Below are 20,541 nucleotides of genomic sequence, written 5' to 3' on the forward strand. Positions count from 1 at the left end.
GGAAATGAGAAATGTTATTTGAAAAGGGAAGAAAAAGAATCTTTTTCATACTCTGGTATGAGGCTACAGTACCACCTTTAATAATATGTTAATTACAAAATATATCTAATGAACTAGGTGAGTGGTATAGCCAAGATAAGTGAAAAAAAGTATTTCCTATTGCTTACAAATGAAATATGGGAAAAATGAAATGAGTAAAAGACAGTATTTTTTTAAAAATGGAGCCAAGAATTCATGGTTTTAAAAATTCTCAGCATCTCCAGATGGCAAAAGACCCTAAATTAAGATTAAATTAAAGCTCTACATACACGCAAAGTCTGGACACTGCCTAGAGATAAAGCAAAAGATACAAATGTAAAACCTTTCAATAGTATAGAAAAGATCAAGGGTGGTATATCAGAGTATTATGAATTCATACACAGAGCCCTTTGAAAAGATTAAGGGTATGCCTCACAGATCCTGTCAATCAAACAATAGGAACTCTACAAAGCATAAGGATGCTGTCCCTTAATCTCACTACAGCCCAAAATAAAAGTGACAAAGAGACTAGATGTGGCTTGTGTCTAATGGCTGTAACCCAAAAAGGATGCACAGTATTCCTACAAAGTGTTTTTAGAAAATTTTATGAGCAAAACCATGGCCACCTTAGACTGACAGAGACATGGTACCCAATGAAAAGGAACCACTGAACTCCCAAAATTCTTCTGCAAAGAAACAGACTAAAAAAACTATAAACTAAAAATAAATAAATAAATAACATCTTTGAGAAAAAGTAACGATAACTCAGAAAATGAGATCATGAGTCTGGGATGAGGAGCCAAGAACCATGAAGAATTATGCTCAGATCTGGAGACTTACTTAGGAAAGTTTCATATTTGCTCATCTAAATTTCAGAATTATTATCAACCAACTTCTGTGTGCCTGCCATTATCCTTTTTAGACTTATCCACAGAGGTCATCCTATGTTTGCCTCACCATTGTATCTTGGATTCATGTGGAACATATAACTACTGTAATAGAAGTTTCTCTCAAGAAATACAAATGCCTAATATATACATAAGAAGATCTTTACTATCATTAGTTATTAGGGGAATGCAAATCAAAACCAAAAGGAATCTGGGTATCTTCACAGAAGAATTAAAACATCATGCCATAGCAATATATGTGCACCCATGTTTATAGCACACAATTTGTAACAGCTAGATCTTGGATACAACCCATCAGTTGAAGAATAAATAAAAAAGATGTGATTTTTCTGATATGATGGAGTACTGCTCAGCCATAAAGAAGGATAAACTGGAGACGTTTTTAAAAAATGGGTGTAACTCAAGAGCCTACTTATAAGTGAAATAAATTAGACCCATATTTGTAAACATTATTGCCTTCCTAATGTCAGAAATTGAACAAATAAATAAGATTCAAGATATACGACAGACATAGTGAATTGGGAAGTAACTGTTCAAAAGGAAAGACAAACAGTGATGGGGAAAGGGGTAAAAAGAAAAAAGAGAGAGAAAAAACTGTATTTATTCACAAAATAGGTAAGATAGTTATACAGCTAGCTTCCCTCAGTTCATTGAAAAGAAAGGTTTGTGCTAATATTGTTTGGACAAGATATCATGCCTACATCTTGTACTCTGAATAAGTATTTGAAGGCAACAATATGCAATATATTAATTATTGTAATTCTCCTTCTAACCTGTTTTGAAACTTCATTTTATTGTTATTTTTTTCTCCTTAAAATTAAAAAACACAAGGAAATACTACTAAATAGACAAAGTTAAAGCCACTAAAAATGCCAACAGTTCGTGAGGCTGTTTAGAAAATAGAATATTTATATATTGGCAATTGGAATATATGACAGTTTGGAAAACAGTGCAATAATTTATTTAAAGTTAAATATACACATAAAACACAATCTACCCAAGAAAAATGAAAAGAAAAACTTTGCAATCAAAAGCTTATAAAGAATGTCCACAGCAGCTGGGGATGAGGTCAGTGAAAGAACACATGCTTAGCACACGTCGGGCATTGGTTCAATCCCTCGAACCCCCGAAAAAGCGGTAACAGCAATATTCATAATAGCCTGAAACTGAAAATAAATCAAATATCCATTCATTGTGAACAGATGAACAAAATGTGGTATATTTATAAAAGAAATCCCACTTAGGATCAGGAAAGAATTAACTGCTGATATATAAAACAACATGCTAACTGAAGGAACTAGATACATAGAACTGAATGTTTTATGATTCCACTCATAAAATTTCCAGAAAACACAAAACTATAGAGAAAAAAATGGAGATTTCTACTTGTCTGGGGCTCTGGGTACCATTCTATACTATAAAAATATCAATTCTTCTCAAATTATTAAAACCTCAACAGAGTCATTTGGAGGGTGCAACTGCACACTCATATGTATACTGATAAAATTGGTGAGCTAATTTGGAAATTAATATGGAAATGCAAATAAAGAGTAGCCAAAGAATAATCAAAGCAACCTTGAGAAAGAGAGCTAGGAAGCCAATACTACAGTACTAAATATCAAGATCAATTTTAAAACTATAATAATTAAAGCAATATGATATTAGCACAAAGACAGACAAATAGACCAACAGAAGAAACTAGACAATGAAACAAACTATATATTTAAGATTTCCTGGCTTATAATAACAGTGCCAAGCACAAAATTTGAGGGGAAAATGGCTTCTAAAAAATATTGCTAGATCAAATAGATATCCTTTGTGAGGAGAAGAGAGAACTAGCCATCACTCTTACCTTACTTCATACACACAAATAAGTTCCATATGCACCACCACAATCTTAAATTACAAAGTTAAAACAAGAAAGTTTCTGGAAAGTAACTGATCACTTCCATGATCTTTGGATAGGAAGGCAAGGTATCTTAAACAGGAAATATACACACAACACACACATACCAGAGAAAACTGACAAATAATACTATAATAATATTTAACAGATGGTTTGTAATTTTGTCCCCTCCAACACTCATGTTGAATTTAACTGCCACTGTAACACTGTAAAGAGGTGAGATCTTTAACAGCTGATTAGGCTGTAAGAGTTGAAACCCTTGTAAATGGATTACTGCTATTGTGAGAATAGACTCATTATACAACAGCAAGCTCAATCAATATCTCTCTCTCTCTTCCTCCCACCATCCCTCCATGTCACCCCTGCCCCAACTGTCCTACCATACGATGACACAAGATTCCAGCAGCTTCATATTAGACTTCCCAGCTTCCAGACTGTAAGTCAATGAATTCTGTTCAATAGCTACTACTCAATCTCAGGTATTCCTTTATAGGAATACGAAAGTGGAGTAAGATCCCAATGAAAGTGAAAATGTAGGCTACAAAGTGAAAAAAGGTATCTGCAATATACATTCAACAAAAATTTGGTATTCACAGTACATAAAGACCAATCAACAGAAAGACAAATACTTTTAATACAAAGAAAAACTGTCAATGACTTAAATAGAAACTTTACAAAAGAGGAGATTCAAATGGTCAGTAATAATTTAAGATCTCAATAGTATTCATCACAAGGGATGATATAAATTTAAAGTACATATCTATCATACCAGAATTGCTAAATTAAAAGAAAATGACAAACCAAGTACAGTATTGGCAAGGATAAGGAGCCACAGAAACTTTCAAATCCTGTTAGTGGAAATGTAAATTAGTACAAGGACCTTGAAAAACTCTTTGGCAGTGTCTACTGTAATCACACTTCTACATCAACACTCAAAAAAATAGACATATGTGTACTAAAAGGCATGTAAAAGAACATTCACAGTAGAATTACTTGAAATCAGCAAAAACTGGAAACAATCCAAAAGTCCAACAACAGTAGAATGAATATGTACAAACTGTGATGTATTCACATAATAAAAAATCCACTTCCAAATGCAAGAACATGGATCAAATTCATGATGTAATGTTGAACAAAAAAACCAGAAACAAAAATGAACATATTCTATGAGTCAAAAACTGTTAAAACTAATCTGTGTTGACATATGCAAAAAATAGTTAACCCCTGGAGGGTGATGAATGATGGGGAGGGAGCAAGAAAGGCTTCTGGAGGTCTGGTTGTATTTTCTATCTTGATCTAGAAAGTGATTTTATGGCTATTTTCATTTTGTAAAACTTTATCAAGCTGTATACTTTGATGTGTCTTGCTGTACATATATTATACTTTGTGTGTATTGCTATATGTATGTTATTATTTGATTTTAAAAGTTTACCACAAAACGAAGAATGACAGTTACATTTATTGCAATGGATGAATCTGAACAATATGGTGAGTGAAAGAAATTTCCAAATAATATATAAAAAGAACCACAATGACAAGAAACAGAAACTCGAAGGTGGAGAAAGAAGAAAAAAGAAGAGGACAAAGATGAAGATGAAGAAAGAGGAAAGAAACAAGCAAAAGACTTATTTACAGCAATATAAGATAATTCTCCTCCTAAGAGAATGGAAGGGCACCCAGACGTCATCTAGGTTATTATAATGTTATTCCTTGGGTGGGTTGAAGGTATAGGGGTATTTATTTTATCACTGTGCTTTTTGCTCATGTATATTTCTTTATTTTCTTTATTTATTTATTTTATCACTGTGCCTTTTGCTCATGCATATTTTATAAATGTGCCACATGTAAACATAGCATACAAATATCTTAAGAAACCTATAGCTGTGTTCTAAGTGATCAGAAAACTAAAATGAATACTAGCTTTAGATTTTTGTCACTTTACATTCATTTGAGCACCAAGTAATACTATATATCATCTATAAAGGTATCTCTGAGGTATTAATGCTAAATACGTATGTGAAACACAAATGTAAGTAGGAATACTTTTTAATATCAATAAAGTATCAAATAATGCCAAAAATAAAAAGTAACTTCAATCATTCATATTTATTTTAATTTTTCAAAGGTAACTTTATTAGAAAAGAAAAAACTAAGTGAAAAACAATGACATGCTTAACAAAACTCAAAAATTACTGAGACCTATAAGCATTTTAACATTTCATATTCCCAATTGCCAACATTAACATAACACATTTGATTAAAAAAACTTTTTAAAATTATGTTTAATAATCACATTAAATCAAGATTTATCAATATACCCCTAGCTTACAACACTCAGTATTTTTTTTTTTTTTTTTTTGGTACCAGGGATCGAACTCATGACTGCGCTTGCAAAGCAGACGCTTATGCCGCTGAGCTAAATCCCCAGCCCCAACACTCAGTATTTTAATTTCCTTATATTTTATAATACACTTGTAAGTTTATTGTCATCCATTTTTGTTTTTAAAAGAACAATAAATTATTATCTGACAAGATGCTTGTAAAATAAAAAGATGCTATTACAAGGCCTTACCCATTGAAAAGAACAGAAAGAAAAATATAACTAAATTTCTCAAAAATTTGACTTTCTGGGGGGACAATGTAGGCCTAAAAGAAATGATGCTGAGCCATTATTTTCAAAGCTAATCCACACTAATTACAAATTTCTGCCACTTTGTCTTGCCTTAATAAATAACCTAAAATGCAATTTAATCAAAATATTAATGTTGACAGTGAAAGAGTAGCAAAGTGTACAGCAAGAGTACATTACATTTTAATCAGTACCCTAAAAAGCAGTTTCAACTTGTCATTTATGTAGCAGTCTTACAACTAGAACTCAAGGCTAAGTTTTCTATCAAAAAATGCACAACAAAGGCTGGAGATATAGCTCAGTGTAGCACATTTTCCTAGTGTGTATGAGACGCTGGATGCCAGCCCCAAAACCAAAAAAACAAATTAAAGTTATCAAATTGATCATATTTATTTCATACGAAGTGTTCTACCCAAATAAACTGATGGAAAAAATTAAGTTTCGTTGTTTTTTTGTCAGAGAGAGAAGCTCTAACCCCAAGAATGACCAAAGAACAGTCAATAGATGTTGCTCATGTTAGATCATCATCAAAAAAGTGAGATGCCCATGAACTGCAGGAAAGCATGCAAAAGAGGTCTCCTCTGTGGCAGAGCCAGGTTATGCACAAACACCTACTTCCTAGTTCCCATCACCACTGCACTTCCCTGCCTAGACAGATAACAGACTGGGCAGCTCTCTACGCAGGAGGTCAAGTTTTAGAATAGCCCAGCTGAAGACCCAGATCTAAAAACTGCACTGCCCAATACAGTGACCACTAATTACAAATGGCTATTTAAATCTATTAGAATGAAGAACTGAGTTCCTCATTCACATTAACCACATTTCAACTGCTCAACAGTCATGTAAATAGAAGCTAACACAGACACAGAACATTACCACAATCATGGAAAGTTCTACTATACGGTGCTACTCTAAAATACATCTGTGCCTAAGTCTTGCGGGGGCATTATTAAATAAAATGAATGCACTTTTGTAAGTGATATTTAAGGATGTGTCACTGTCATTCTAACCATATTGATAACAATATACATACAGACACAGATTCCCTAAGAAGGCATGGTATTGAGTGGCCTCCTAACAAACACTCCAACAATTTGAAGAGTAGGAGCTATTTATACTGTTCATGTTGTTTGCAAACAGAAATAGATTATCAAGGTAAAAAGATTCTATTATGTTTTTTGAATGCATAAGGTATTAGATCATTATTTTTAAAGTAAAAAATGCTTTTTCGCATAGATTGATATACTCAACTACAAATAGGTTTTTATTATATTTGATCACCATCTGCTGGTTGTGTTACTAAACTGCACAAGCAAATGAAATACTAGCAATCTTTTTAAAGGATATACAGAATACCAGTTTTGCCACAATGCATTCCTGGAAAACCACATCATAAAAACCATTGTAAATCAAATCACATTTTCCATAAGGACATGAGTATAACTAGATTTTACATCCCAAATTAAAAGACAGCATCATATAAATCATGAAAAAATCTCATTAAAGCAAAGATGCAAAAACTAGTCATTATAATCATTTAAAAAGGGATAATTATTCTCCAAGTCTTCCCTTTTTTATTTTTTAATCCTACTCTTTCTTATAGACATGAACAGGTTTATTATTTAGATGACCCAATATAAGTTAAAAAATACAATTTATATAAAATTAGCATAAACCTGGTATGATAAATAACCAATGATAAATAATTTTGTTTGTACATTCCTAGAATCTTTAAGCTATCTAGATGGCCACTCCTTAAAAAATGATTTCTAAGGAAAGCTAAACGAATGCTTTCTTTTTCAACTGTAAGTTCCTCTAAAACAAACAGAAGTATTTCTTTCACTGTGAAGCATTGTTAAAGGCCACAGTTGATTCAGCATTACTTTTTTCATCCTAACCCTACTTAAGTCAACTCCTAAATTTTAATTAACATTTCAAGTAAAAATAATATTATTAAGTGATTCTGTTCATCTTTTCCTCTCCCAGAAGCTAACTGTAGAGATAAACTGGCACATCATATTTCATTAAAAAGTCCTAAAAACATTACCAAGCCACTAAAAAAAGGCTTTTCAAAACATTTTTTACAGAATTTTAAGAAAATAACCTATTATCACCTGTGTGCTCTGTTTTGGTATATAGCATGAAAAGAATACAGAAATGACATGATCTAAAGCCTAAATGCCACTTAGGCAGTTTCAAAGGTATGACGTGGAAAAACGTGAAAAACAGGGTCAATCACTTTTTGTTCTTGTTACCCTACAAAAAGGACTTGATAAGTTACTTAAAGATTTCTATAAATCATCTTTTAAATATTATTATGACTCTTTTGATAGTGTACAGTATTACAATTACAATCTTTTATTTTTCTGAGGGAACACAAAATAAGTTTTAATAACAAAAACTATTTCACAGCCAATGAATTTTCAGATAGTACCTTTGAGAGGGTCACACAATCTGACAAGGCCCTGGATGACCGATTACAGTAACAGTCACTATGCCAATGATGCTAATAGCAGTAGCAGTAACACTTAATAGGTGCGGTGCCAAAGATGTCATTATTTCACTCTGTCCTTACAACTGTGAGTTCCTAAAAACTCTATTTTACAAAAGACGAAAATACAGTTTAAAGGAATTAAGTAACTTGCCTGGGCTGGGGATTTAGCTCAGCGGCATTAGCGCCTGCCTTGCAAGCAGGCAGTCGTGAGTTCGATCCCTGGTACCGATAAAAACGAAAAAGACAAAAAAAAAAAGTAACTTGCCTGAGGAAAGTTGGTTGCCAAGCCAGAAGTGGGATTTGAACAAAGGCAAACTGCCTCCTTTCAGTTCAACCTAGAAAAAATCAAGAACAAAGGCATAGTTGCCCAGGATAGGGCACTACAATTAAGGAAAAATAGATAAAAATTAAATTTCCATATTTTCTGCATAAAGTACTTATGTCTACATGGTATAATAGAAAGAAAATCATGAGCTTGCATTCCAATAGTGGATTTTTTGCTGATAAAGTCACTGATCTTCATTAAGCCTTTACACCCCTATAAATACAAAAATAGAAATAACTTCAACCTACCAGGATTAGAAAAATACGTCTGGAATAAGTACCTAAGAAAAAGTGCAAACTCTGGAAATGGTACAATTTGCCTCATACTTTAACAAATTAGAAATACAAGTGAAGTCTACATTCAGAATATTTATTAATTTTATTCTTATGTTCAAATTTATATTTGTTACACAGTTAAACTTAATTCACATCACTGCTAACAAAGTGTACACCATCTATATATTTTTTTTAATTGGGGATCGAACTCACGACCTTGAGCATATCAGGCAAGTGCTTGAGCCTCTGAGCTAAATTCCTAGCTATAACAAATAAAAGATGGTATGTTAGAAGGCAATTTAATAATTTATCAAAACATAAGTGTGCTTATTAGAAAACATGCACGCATATGTACTATACAAAAATAATTTTCTCTATGCTCCAGATTAGTCCCACACACTAAAGGTAACCATGTTTAACAATTTCATGAGTGACAAACATACATACTCCATGTATATGTACATGTACATGTAAATACCCATGTAATCTCTTTAAAACACACATACACATACTTTACAAATGGAAGTTTACTATTCTTTTATATCCTACTTTTTAACTTTATATACCTTATAGTTTTTGCCATGATAGTTCATATAGATCTTTTAATCACTGCACAAGATGTTGAATCAAATACCAATCTATTGAATCTATTACAATCTAGGTATCTATTACAGCCATACACACACACACACACACACACACACACACACACACACAAATGTATAATAATCATTCCTGACTTTGTATTTGATGATCTGGTATTTCAAAATTATGGACCAAACTAATAGCCAAAGTGTTTCCATCCATATCATGCTTGGTTTTCTTTAAACATGTGGAAATCATATTACAAACCTTCCAACCCAAGCCCTAACATCAGAGTTCACTTCTTATTCAATAAGGAACATCTTTATCAAATAACCTAGCACGGTAGTTTAAAAAAGGCCTTCCCTGTGCTTTCCCTTCACTTCTTCCACCTCCAAGACAACTCTGGTGCTTCCTCCACATGGCCCTGCACAGTGTGGCATGCCTGTCCTCCTAACACAAGCAGCCTTACTGATATTCTGATATTTGACAGGAAAGATAATTACGGATATCCTTCATAGCTTCGCAAACAGGTAAATTCTCCTTTCAAAGGCAGTAATCTCTATGTTTATCATCTCACTATACCTATTTAAAACAAATTCTGTCTATGTAGGTGCTAACAAAGTATTCTTTATAACAGTAAAGAACTGAAAGGCTATAGAATAATCATAGAACAGATTTTTATCAGTCAGTAGAAAGACTGCATAGAACATATAACAAGTTTAAGACAGTTAAATGAAAAAAGAGCAAGTCACACAAATCAATTTATCATTTTTAATTACATTAACTTGTGTACTGTGGGTTAGACATCTATTTAATCATAATATGCATCAAATGATTGATGGTAGCAACTACCACTCCTGAGAAAAATAGAACACAGAGAAAACTTTAACTTTTACATATTACACAACTTTTACATATTACAACATTAAGGTTTTTACAGCAATGTGTTTTATATATAGATTACAGGATTTTTTTAGAATGAATTTTTTAGAATAAATACTGTATTCGTCATTCATTGTTACATAACAAGCTATTTAAAACTTCATAGTTGTAAACAATATACACATACTTTCAAGTTTCTATAGATTAGATGTGTAGGTAGAGTTGAAGTAGGTCCTTTGCCTAGGGCCACATATGGCTACAATCGTGATGTGACCAGAGTTAGGGTCTCATTAGGAGGTTCAACTAAGGAAAGATCCACTATCCTGTTTGTATGACTGTCAACAGCATTCAATTCCTTATGGCAGTGTGATTCTTGACAGCTGTTTCTTCAAAGCCGGCAAATGGAATGACAGAAAGATTCTAAAATAAGTATGCTAACAAGACAGATGTAATCACAAGAATTACATTTCATCACCATTGCCACAGTCTACTAGCTAAAACCAAGTCACAAGTCCTGCCCTCACTCAAGGGGAGATTACACAGTACAAAGAGTACCAGAAAGGGAGTCAAATCTGTCTACCACAAAAACAAGATCTTAGGGGCTGGGGATTTAGCTCAGCAGCATAAGCGCCTGCCTTGCAAGCAGGCAGTCATGAGTTTGATCCGCGGTACCGATAAAAAGGAAAAAGACAAAAAAAAAAAAAAAAAAAAACAAGATCTTTACCAGATCTCAGTGGTGAATACGGGAAGGATGACTACAAGGATATATATTAATAAGGCCTGTGATTAGAGAACTAAGTGAACTTAACCAAATTCTATATGAATGGATGCATACGTCTGTGATTCCTTGAGCTACATTTTATAAAATCATGCTACAAAGTCAAAGAAAACTCAAATACTGCAATGTCAAGAAAAGAGCCAGATATCTGACATAAAAATGCAAAAGTACAATTATAATAAAATAGCAATGCAATTTGGATCAATGGTTTTTCTAAAAGAAAAAATGGATAATAACATGACCTTAAGGCAAAAAATGTGAAAAAAAAAAAGAGCAAAGAAAGAGAATTGGAACAGAGCTATATACTGAAGTGGTTCAGTGTGAAATGCTAAGTATAGCAGTGTATGATGTACATTTGATGGAAAAAGAAGGCAAAATAATAAAACAGATAGAACATGACCTCATAATACTTCTAACGAATGTGAAACAGACTACTAATGTATCCTACAGGAAGAATAAAGGTAAAGGAAAGGTGCCATTTCTACTGAATAGAGAATCCTAACATAAAGGCTTCAAAAGGACTCTGCATCTTTAATAATATAAAAAGGCTAGGGCACAAACAGCATAATCTAAAATGCCATTAGAAATACTTCACATACAAAAAGGTCTAAGTAAAGCAGGATTTTTATAAAGTGATCAAAAAAGAAACACTAAGGGGGGAAATCTTTTAAGATTAAAGAGGTTTTTCAAAGGACAAGTTGAAGTGGTTGTAAAATTTATGAGGCAGCATTAAACTTCAGTTCCAAGTAACAATAAATTATTCACTATAAAAATATACATGTGTCAAATATTGTAAGTTCCTTAAACTCTTTAAAACAATTTCTTGCAGAACTGATTAGATGTATTAGGTCAACATTAACAGACAATAACTTTTCTGTAGCACAGGATAGTGACTCAGAGAAAAGGAATAATTGTAATAAAGAAATGTGCAGACCAATCAACAACTCACAATCATATGTGAGCTGACATCACACACATAATCTAACCTTAAAATCAATTCATTGACTTTAGGTACCTATATTAGTTTTTTTTTTAAATGTGTATATAAAACTATAAATACTTGTTAAATTATAAACATATAGGTGAAAATTTTAAAACAAAAATTTTAAAATGAATCAAATAATTATTAAACTCTGAGGAATTTAAGATGTACTGCGAACTTTTGTTTTCAACCCCAATACAATCCATTTATTCATACGTGCACGCACTTGCCAAATACAAATACTTATGGAATTCCTAGTATCTTCCTAATCAGTGCTAGGAATTGAAAATATAGTACAAACAGAAAAAGCAACATTCACAATTCAAAAAGTACAAAACAGTCCAAAGGATGGATATTAAATCTTTGCACATATAATGAGTACAACACAGAGACACAGACTACTATGGAATAAATAACAGGATCACCTGAAGTGATCTGGGATGTCAGACAAGGCTTTTTTTCTGCTTTAACAGTACATGTTTGCACTACATAATGATTACAGTCTGTATGCAGAGTCAGTACCTGTACATAATATGTCTTCATTCTTTTTTCACATCTATGCTTCCCTTTTCCCCCTTCCCTCCATCTCTCAAGTCCCCTTTCATTTTCCAAAAGATCTGGGTCCCTACTTCCTATTATTTATCTTTTATTTATTTTGCTCTTCCCTTGTATTTTGGGTATTTCATTTAAGAAAACCTAATCAATGTTTAAGTTTATATGTCTGATTTATTTCATTCAACACTATGGTCTCAAGATGCATCCATTTTCCTACAAATGACTCCTTTATGGCAGAGCAGTACTTCATTGAATATAAATACATTTTCTTTATCTATTCATCTGCTGATGGACATATAGGCTGATTCTAAGATTTAGCTATTATGAATTGTGCTACTATAAATATGTATATACATATATCACTGTAATATGGTACCCTTAACTCTTTTGGGGAGATACCTAAAATGGAAGTTGTGAGAGCTGAAGCACACGATGACTGGCCAGAGCTGTAAGACTGTCAGATTTTCCCATCAGTTATTTACTGTGTAACTGATAAATAATGCCTTATATACAAGTAACTCTTTTACATTTAAATGTCATTTATTTATAGGTGATCAACAAAATATAAATTTTATAAAAACAAGAGTATGAGGGTTAAACTGAACTGGTATGGGAGGCTCCTACGTTGTTGTAAAGTATGTTGGGTACTATTCTGGTCTCTGGCCCTTCCTCTCTGATACTGTTCCTTTCCTCTCTTCTCAGCCACACTGATCTAAGCAGCTTTGCTCTGCCACACCCTTCCCCCATGAGTTTCTTCCTTGGAGCCAGCAGTTCAAAGACTGAAATCTCTAAAAGCATAAGACAAATAAATCATTTCCTATTCTAAGTTGTGAGTGGTAGATATTTTGTCTCAGCAACAGGAAAGCTATCTCATACAGATGATAGTACCAAACAAATACAGTCCTTGCTGTGACTGCACTTGACCATGTGGTTTAGAAGTCTCTGGAGTTGTTTTTTTCTGTTTGTTTGTTTGCTTGGGAGTTGTTTTTTTTTTTTTCAGGAGGACTGTGGATAGGTTTGGAAATGCATGAAAAATTCTAAAACCTTTAAGGAATGTCTGATGCATGATTCTGGTTGAAATTCAAAAGTCCAGAGTGCTGACAGAATGTGGGCAGTAAAGGCCAAGTTTCATACGTTTCAGTTGGGAACAAGGATTCCACTGGCCATTGATAGAAGCCATGTGCATTACAACCAGCCAAAAAAAGTTCAAATTTTTCCCATGTCCTAAAATTTTGTGGGAGACTGAGATTAAAGGCACTGGTTTTACAAATCTGGCAGAGGAAAGTTTAAGGCAACCCAACATTCAGACTATGACATAGACTATGACTCATTCTTATAGTAAGAATCTGAGATAAAATGCAGAACAAGACTTAAATTTGGGGCAGGGATATAGCTCAGCAGCTCAGCACCTGCCTGGCAAGCACAAGGTTGTGAGTTCAACTCCTGGGACCAAAAGTAAAATAAAATAATTAATATATATAAACTTGGGACCAAAAGGAATCATATGAAGTCAGTGCTAAAATAGGTGTGTCTGTTGAAGATTTTAGCACCAATAAAAGGAAATCAAGTACTCTGGGTAAGAACAAGAAGAAAGACGCCCTGCAGGCATCTCAGAAATCACCAAGATCCAATGGATTGCAGGATGAAGGCTACAAAATTTTATGACATTCAATGAAGAAGCGTGTCCCTGGGATCCCTGCTCAAGAAGACCCTCCTAGGAAAGTGGATCCCCAGGATTCATTCCCTGTACCCAGTCATTCAGGCATTCAAAGGCTGCTGCGGCCATGATCCAACAAAGCCCAACTACAGCTTGAGCTGGCAGCAGACCCTGACATCACCCATGACAGTGGCTTTACAGGTATGTAGACACAGTTTTGGGGTTATAGATTCTTCCACCCAGATTTTTTGGGGGAGGGGTACAGGACTGAACTCACAAGTTCACACTTGCCAGGCAGGCACTTCAGCCACTGAGCTAAATCCCCAGCCCTGCAGCCAGATTTCAATGAGAGGACAGGCAATGTGCTCCTGAAAGGTGAGTACATGAAGCTGTGGAAATGAGGCCAAAAGTAGAGTAGAAACCCAAGAAAACTGGATAAATATGCTGAGGAAAGCCACAAGCAGTAAGTGCAGCCAGTCTAAAAGAGAGGCCATACATCTTCCACCAATAAAGCCATCAGCTTGGTGGCCCAAGCCCTCTGGAACTCACATCTCACATCCCCTCGAGGTCAGATATAGCATTATAATACTTACTGTTTGCCCTTCTGAGTTTCAGTCTTGATTTGGTCCTATTCTTTTCTATTCCTCTGGTCCTCACGTTTTGAGATGGGAATATTTAACCCGTACCATTGTGTACCATTAATATGAAACCACTTCTTGTATTTTCGAGAAATTTAGAGCTAAGAGTTTGCCTTGAGTTTCAACAGGAATTTGGCAGAATTATTAACTTGTTATTGTATTTGTTTGGGGATTAAATATGGTTTAATGTGATTTATTTGAGTGTTGCATTTACAGGGGGCGAGATGTTTCAATTTGATTGGCAACACATAAAGGATTAGTAAAGCACATTTATGTATGTATCTGGATGGGTCATGGAGACGTGCCTTGTATAATACCTCTGGTCCCTGGCTCCTTCCTCTTTGGTACTGTTCTGTTGGTCAGCTTCCCAGCCACCATGAACTGAGTGGCATGCCCTTCCACCGTGATGTTACACCATGATGTGTAGTCAACAGACTCTGAAACTGTGAGCTAAAGAAACCATCTCCTCCTTTAAATTACGTACAGAAGGTATTTTGTCCCAACAACAACAAAACTATCTAACACAGAGAAAATTTTACTGTAGTTGTACTTCCCAAAAAGACAATGAATAATAATTTTCAGTGTATCTTCTCAAACTTTATCTCATGTCCCAAGGGAGAAAGTTAATTGACCTGGGCTCTTGGAAATTGCCAATCTATTTCCCATCCTAAATCCTTCTTTTATACATACCTCAACCTTTGAAAACACTTTCATGGCATATATAACCACAGCAGTGAAATTATCCATGTACTTATCTCTCTCCTCTATTCATCTAAAACAACAGTTATAAATCAAATGTCTGTAGGACTTAAATAGGTAGTATATAATTCATCTTGCTGCCAAATATAAACATATTCTTCCCTTCTACAAAGATATAATGTCACCCTTCCCATCTTGAATCCTACGTTCTGCCTTCTTCCTTTCTTTTTGGCAGTTTTGACAGAATATAAAAGCAGGAAAATAACCTTCATTTTCCTTTTAACTCTACCCAAAGAAAAAAGTTCAAGCTCAATAACAAATGTAAGTGGCATAAAATTTAGTGTCAAGAATTAAAAGGAAAAAATGAAAGCATACAGATTAAGGGAATAATATCTGAGTATTACTAACTTGTAAAGTATGGTACTTTCTGGAAAGATTACTAGGTTTCCAGTTTTTTAAGAGGACCTAGAAAACTGCATTTTAATATGAAATATCCCAATTTTTAACTTTGACAACTCATTCAAATATTTTTAAAGAAACTGTGTAAGTCCAACAAAACAAATCAACCAGCACAATTTGCTCCATCCCAGAAGACTATCAATTTTTAACCTCTGGTCTAAGTTCTAAAACATCATCACCTTTATACTATAAGTCTCATGGTCACCTAGAAAGAAATACATAATTTAGCTGAATCTTTATAAAATATTGGTAACAACAGATGAACCCTGAGGTCAAACTATGAATATTTTTATGCATACACACTATAATCTCTTTACAACTCCATTTACCTATCTAAAATGCTAATGAAAATTATACAATTATATCTCTTCCAATTTTAATTATCTAAACATAAATAAAAATATTTAACATCACATCCTATTAACTCATTTATTCATTTTCTTACTCTTCTGAAAATGTCCTTAATTATATTACCCTTTTTTTAATTGCTTCTCCATTTTAACTTGTTTCTCCTAATAAAATAACTTCATAGAATCTTCTTCTGTGTTCACCTGTTCTTTTCCACCATAATATCTCAGATTTGAAAAACACATAACCAGGCTACACCAACATGGAGAAATTTCAAATTATTAATAACATTTCAATTCTGGTTAAGGAATAATCCAAATAAATCATAGTGGACAAAAAAGATTATGATGCAAATTCCTAAAGTTAAAATTACTAAGGAAATGTTGAGTAGTAAACTATGATGTATGGCACTTAACAAATGACACTGTCCAGTATTTTAACATTTTAGAGAATAATATCAATTGGAAAAATAAAAATATGAGGGCAATTCATTCAGACCCCTTTTGTCTCTCAGACCCTATTCATTCCTTTTCCTAATAAATTTTGCTCTGATAAAAAAACAACTTAAACCATTCCTCTAAAAAGCCAAGTTATAGTACAATAATGACCTTTTTGTGTATTTTGAAAACTTAGCATTTATTTTTTGTCAGATCTTTTCATTATCAGTACATGTTCATAATACATAATATTTATATTCCTTATGGGGAATTGGTATAGTTACATAACACATCTTAATTCCTTTTGTATTCTCTTTCCCTTCCCTCCTTCCCCATTCCATCCATCTCTTGATCTCCCTTCCTTTTTGGGAGGTACATGTTTGTAGCAAATGTTTACATTATTCGTGTGGGGGTGGTACACATACATAACATAATTCCTTTTTTTGAATCCTCTTTCCCTCCCTTCCTTCCATTTATTTAGTACTAAATATCCTATTTAATACTATAGTAAGAAGGCACAGTTAGGATTTATGCTTACATTCTTATTTCATTAAATGAAAACATTGTTCAATAAGAAGGTAAGAAACTTAAGCATAAGATTCAAGATTTTAAATTTTTGTAGCATGTTAAATTTTTTGAAATCATTGATAGGAAACCACACTGTTATTTAAAAATTCTCAGGCACCACTTTCCCAGCAATGAAATATATATTTGAGGGCTGGGGATTTAGCTCAGCATCATAAGCGCCTGCCTTGCAAGTGCACAGTCGTGAGTTCGATCCCTGGTACCGGTAAAAAAAAAAAAAGATACATATATATGTACACACACATACATACATATGTCTTTAATTTTTCACCTTTTCCTCTTATTGAATAGTTTTTGTTTTCAATTAATTAAATAAGAATCTAACATAATCCCCTATAACTTTATATATATAAAGTTAACAGATGTCCATAAAACAGCTAAAATGCAAAATTATCTTAAATATATGGTAAGTGGGAAAGCAAACTGTTATGTTAAATACCCAACACTCATTTATAACCTTCAACTTGGCAAAAATATAAAGTAAACCAATTCCTTAACATTAAAGGGCGGGGGAGGACTCACTGCCAGTTCCAAGGACAACATAATGATGAAAAACATTCAAAATCCCATTTTCATAGCATACCTGTGGGTATCAGTTGGTGACAGCATCAAAGTGCTATCTTCTCCAGGAGAAAGCTTCCATGATTCACTTAATTTGTGTTCACTTGTCCGCAGCTCACCCACTACCCAGTCAGGTAATCTCTCTGGACTTGAACCTTTCACACGTGTTGGACTTGGTTCATCAAAATAGATGGACTGATTTTTAAAAATTGGAGAAATTATTCTTTCAAAATGTACTATAAACAAACACTTAAAATTTCCATCAAGTTTCAAGTTCAATAGCAGCTCTTCAAGTACTCAGCTTAAATTCAACTACATTGAAATAAATAAAAAATGCATCGTTCAATGCACAAATTATGAAATATTAAAATAAAATGGACTTTTATATTTCAGTTATGCTTTGTTGTGTAAGAAATCTGATATTTAAATTACAAAACAGATAAATATGAAATTTGTATAACAAAAGTGACACTAACTTTATGAACAGTTAAGGGACAATTTTTTAAAAATCATATGCTACTCTTTTTTCTGTGACCATTAACAACTTTTGATCACACACACACTCACGTATGTGCACACATGCACAAATCAGTAAGCAAAGAGACCACAATAAACACAAATCCGAAATTAAAATTAGGAGTTCTGTGAAGCAGGAACAACAGAGACCTGGGATTTAGTTCCTGCCATAAAATACTCATGACAGACCTCAAGGTCTTCTCTTCATTATTTGTAAAATGTAGTCCTTCCCTATGATTATAAAGTTGAGTATATTTCATAAAACGTTCTACATTAATCACTGACAATGACATTAGCCCATTTATTTCTCTTCAAATTAGCCAGAATACACAACACAATTCTGAAGAAAACTACAAAGACTGGACAAATAAAATCATTATTCCAAGCCTACAAAGACAATTTTCATGGGCTATCTTCTAGGAAGGGGTGATATAAGACCCTTTATTCCAAATCAAAAAAACACAGCAAGTGAGAGATAGTTAACATCCATTACCCAGTTTCATTTTTCATGGTTTTAGTTATCTGCAGTCAAGTTAGGCCCAAAAATATTAAGTGAAAAACTCCAAAAAAAAGTTTTTAATTGCATTTAAGTAGTATGGTGAAATTTTTTTCCATCTAGTCCGCTATGACCCAGCAACTGTATTCACACCCTTTATACCTCCTGCCCACTCATCACCTAGTAGCTGTCAATTATCAGTGCCTACAGTTAAAAAATGTGTTACCATTTGATTTTAGGCATTCACTGGGGGAAACATCTTAGTTAAAGGGGGGTTAAGAGAAAACTACTATAGTTATTGTAATGTCTAATTAAACAGCAAGTTAAATAAGATCAAAACTACCATATTATCCCCAATACTAATAATCTTAAGCAAAATGTATAGCTCTACTTTAATATGAAATGGATAATAGCATTAAAACTTCCTGCATTCTACCACTAACAACAGGAGTTACCATCTATTGTGTACCATGCCATATGACTAAATTTGCTTTATGGTAAACTGATAGGATATAGAAAAACCGTATAATACGTAAGAATTTTTCAGTCTATAAAAAAAAATGTACACAACTACCTAATAGCGAATGCCAATAGTTAGTACTCCAGGCATATTTCTCAAGTATTCAAATTCCACACAAACCAAAGTATGTTTCAAATTTACAAGGAACATGGTAGTGACGACCTATCAATCAAGCATGTAACTGCCTTGTGGCAAACCTTATTATAATAGTGAAATTAAATGGAATATAGAAAGCACTTTTAAATTCCAATTTACTATTACCATTGCAGTAAAAAGAAACTTACAAAAATCATGCAATGTAACCTATTATAAATTATCAAATAATTCATATGAAAGTGCTCAAATAAACTAGAATTTAATGATACAGAAAACATTACTATTATAACCCATTAAAATTAAATTAAAGCTCAAAATCAAAATGTTCTTTTTTTTAGAAATAACACAGAAAACAACTGGATAAGCCAATACAGGCATTCCCTTTATAGGCTAATGCTTGTTTTCACTGAAGAAGAAAAACTGAATCAGAGAGAAGCAAAATCAATGTTAACTAATGTGCCACCTAGCGCACAAAAATCAGTAATATCACCATTCCCTACAGAAAGGGTAAGTAACCTCACTTGTGCAGAAATGAAACTCACGTACTTACACTCAGTGATACCTACCATGTACGAAGGTAAAGTTTTCAGTGTCCCTGGCTCAGGACGCTGTGTAAAAGGGCCTTCAAGCACTCCCCGCTGGAGCATATGCAGTAACAGTTTCGCATACAGGTTCCGGTTCTTCCTGCCCATTGTTCCTGTACCTGTTCCTGAAGGCTCACACAGCTTCCTAATCCAAAGAGCACACCTTTGCCGTTCTATAAATACAGGAAAATCATTATAAATTTTATTTTTCTGAAAATATTTAAACACAAAGGCTTACAATAATACCCATCTTAGTAAAAAAGAGGGATGAGTCAAAATTTTGCAAATGCTTTAGGTTTTGCAGGCCATGTGATCTATGATGCAACTGCTCTACTCAACCACTGCACCATGAAAGCAGTCACTAACCACAGATCAACAGATGGCATGGTTGTGTTCCAATAAAACCACAAAAATAGTTCTGGGCTGGAGTTGGTCCATGGACCATAGACACCTAGCAAAGAATTTAATCTTATTAGTTAATTGGCAATTGGGCAAGAAAAAAGCCAAAAACAAATACAGTTTAATAAAATCTTTGAATACTAATAAATTTCTGACATAAAATATTGCTATAATTTTGCATCTATACAATAACTTCACATGTATTGAAA

The 20,541-nt window shown here is 33.5% G+C and overlaps 1 protein-coding gene across 13 annotated transcripts in view; it reads right to left on the reverse strand.

Annotated features, from left to right (window-relative positions):
* Cep112 (centrosomal protein 112) overlaps positions 1-20,541 on the reverse strand; it is a 607,347-nt gene that overhangs the window by 577,370 nt on the left and 9,436 nt on the right. For 10 of the 13 annotated variants that reach the window (XR_010045020.1, XM_063241684.1, XM_063241681.1 and 7 more), the window contains exons 3-4: positions 19,916-20,106; positions 17,744-17,916 (exon numbers count right to left, since the gene is read on the reverse strand). Coding sequence is in view for 9 of the 13 variants with exons in the window: in XM_063241684.1 (XP_063097754.1) it covers positions 17,744-17,916; positions 19,916-20,106 (364 nt within the window). In the remaining 4 variants the exon portion in view is untranslated. Of the gene's footprint in view, positions 1-8,220; positions 8,285-17,743; positions 17,917-19,915; positions 20,107-20,541 lie in introns of those variants that run through there. The other 3 variants (XM_063241689.1, XM_063241690.1, XM_063241693.1) reach the window with 2 other exon arrangements.

This window comes from Cavia porcellus, unplaced genomic scaffold (assembly GCF_034190915.1).
Source record: "Cavia porcellus strain 051 isolate PalLab524CR breed Dunkin Hartley unplaced genomic scaffold, mCavPor4.1 scaffold_32, whole genome shotgun sequence".
Classification (NCBI taxonomy): domain Eukaryota; kingdom Metazoa; phylum Chordata; class Mammalia; order Rodentia; family Caviidae; genus Cavia; species Cavia porcellus.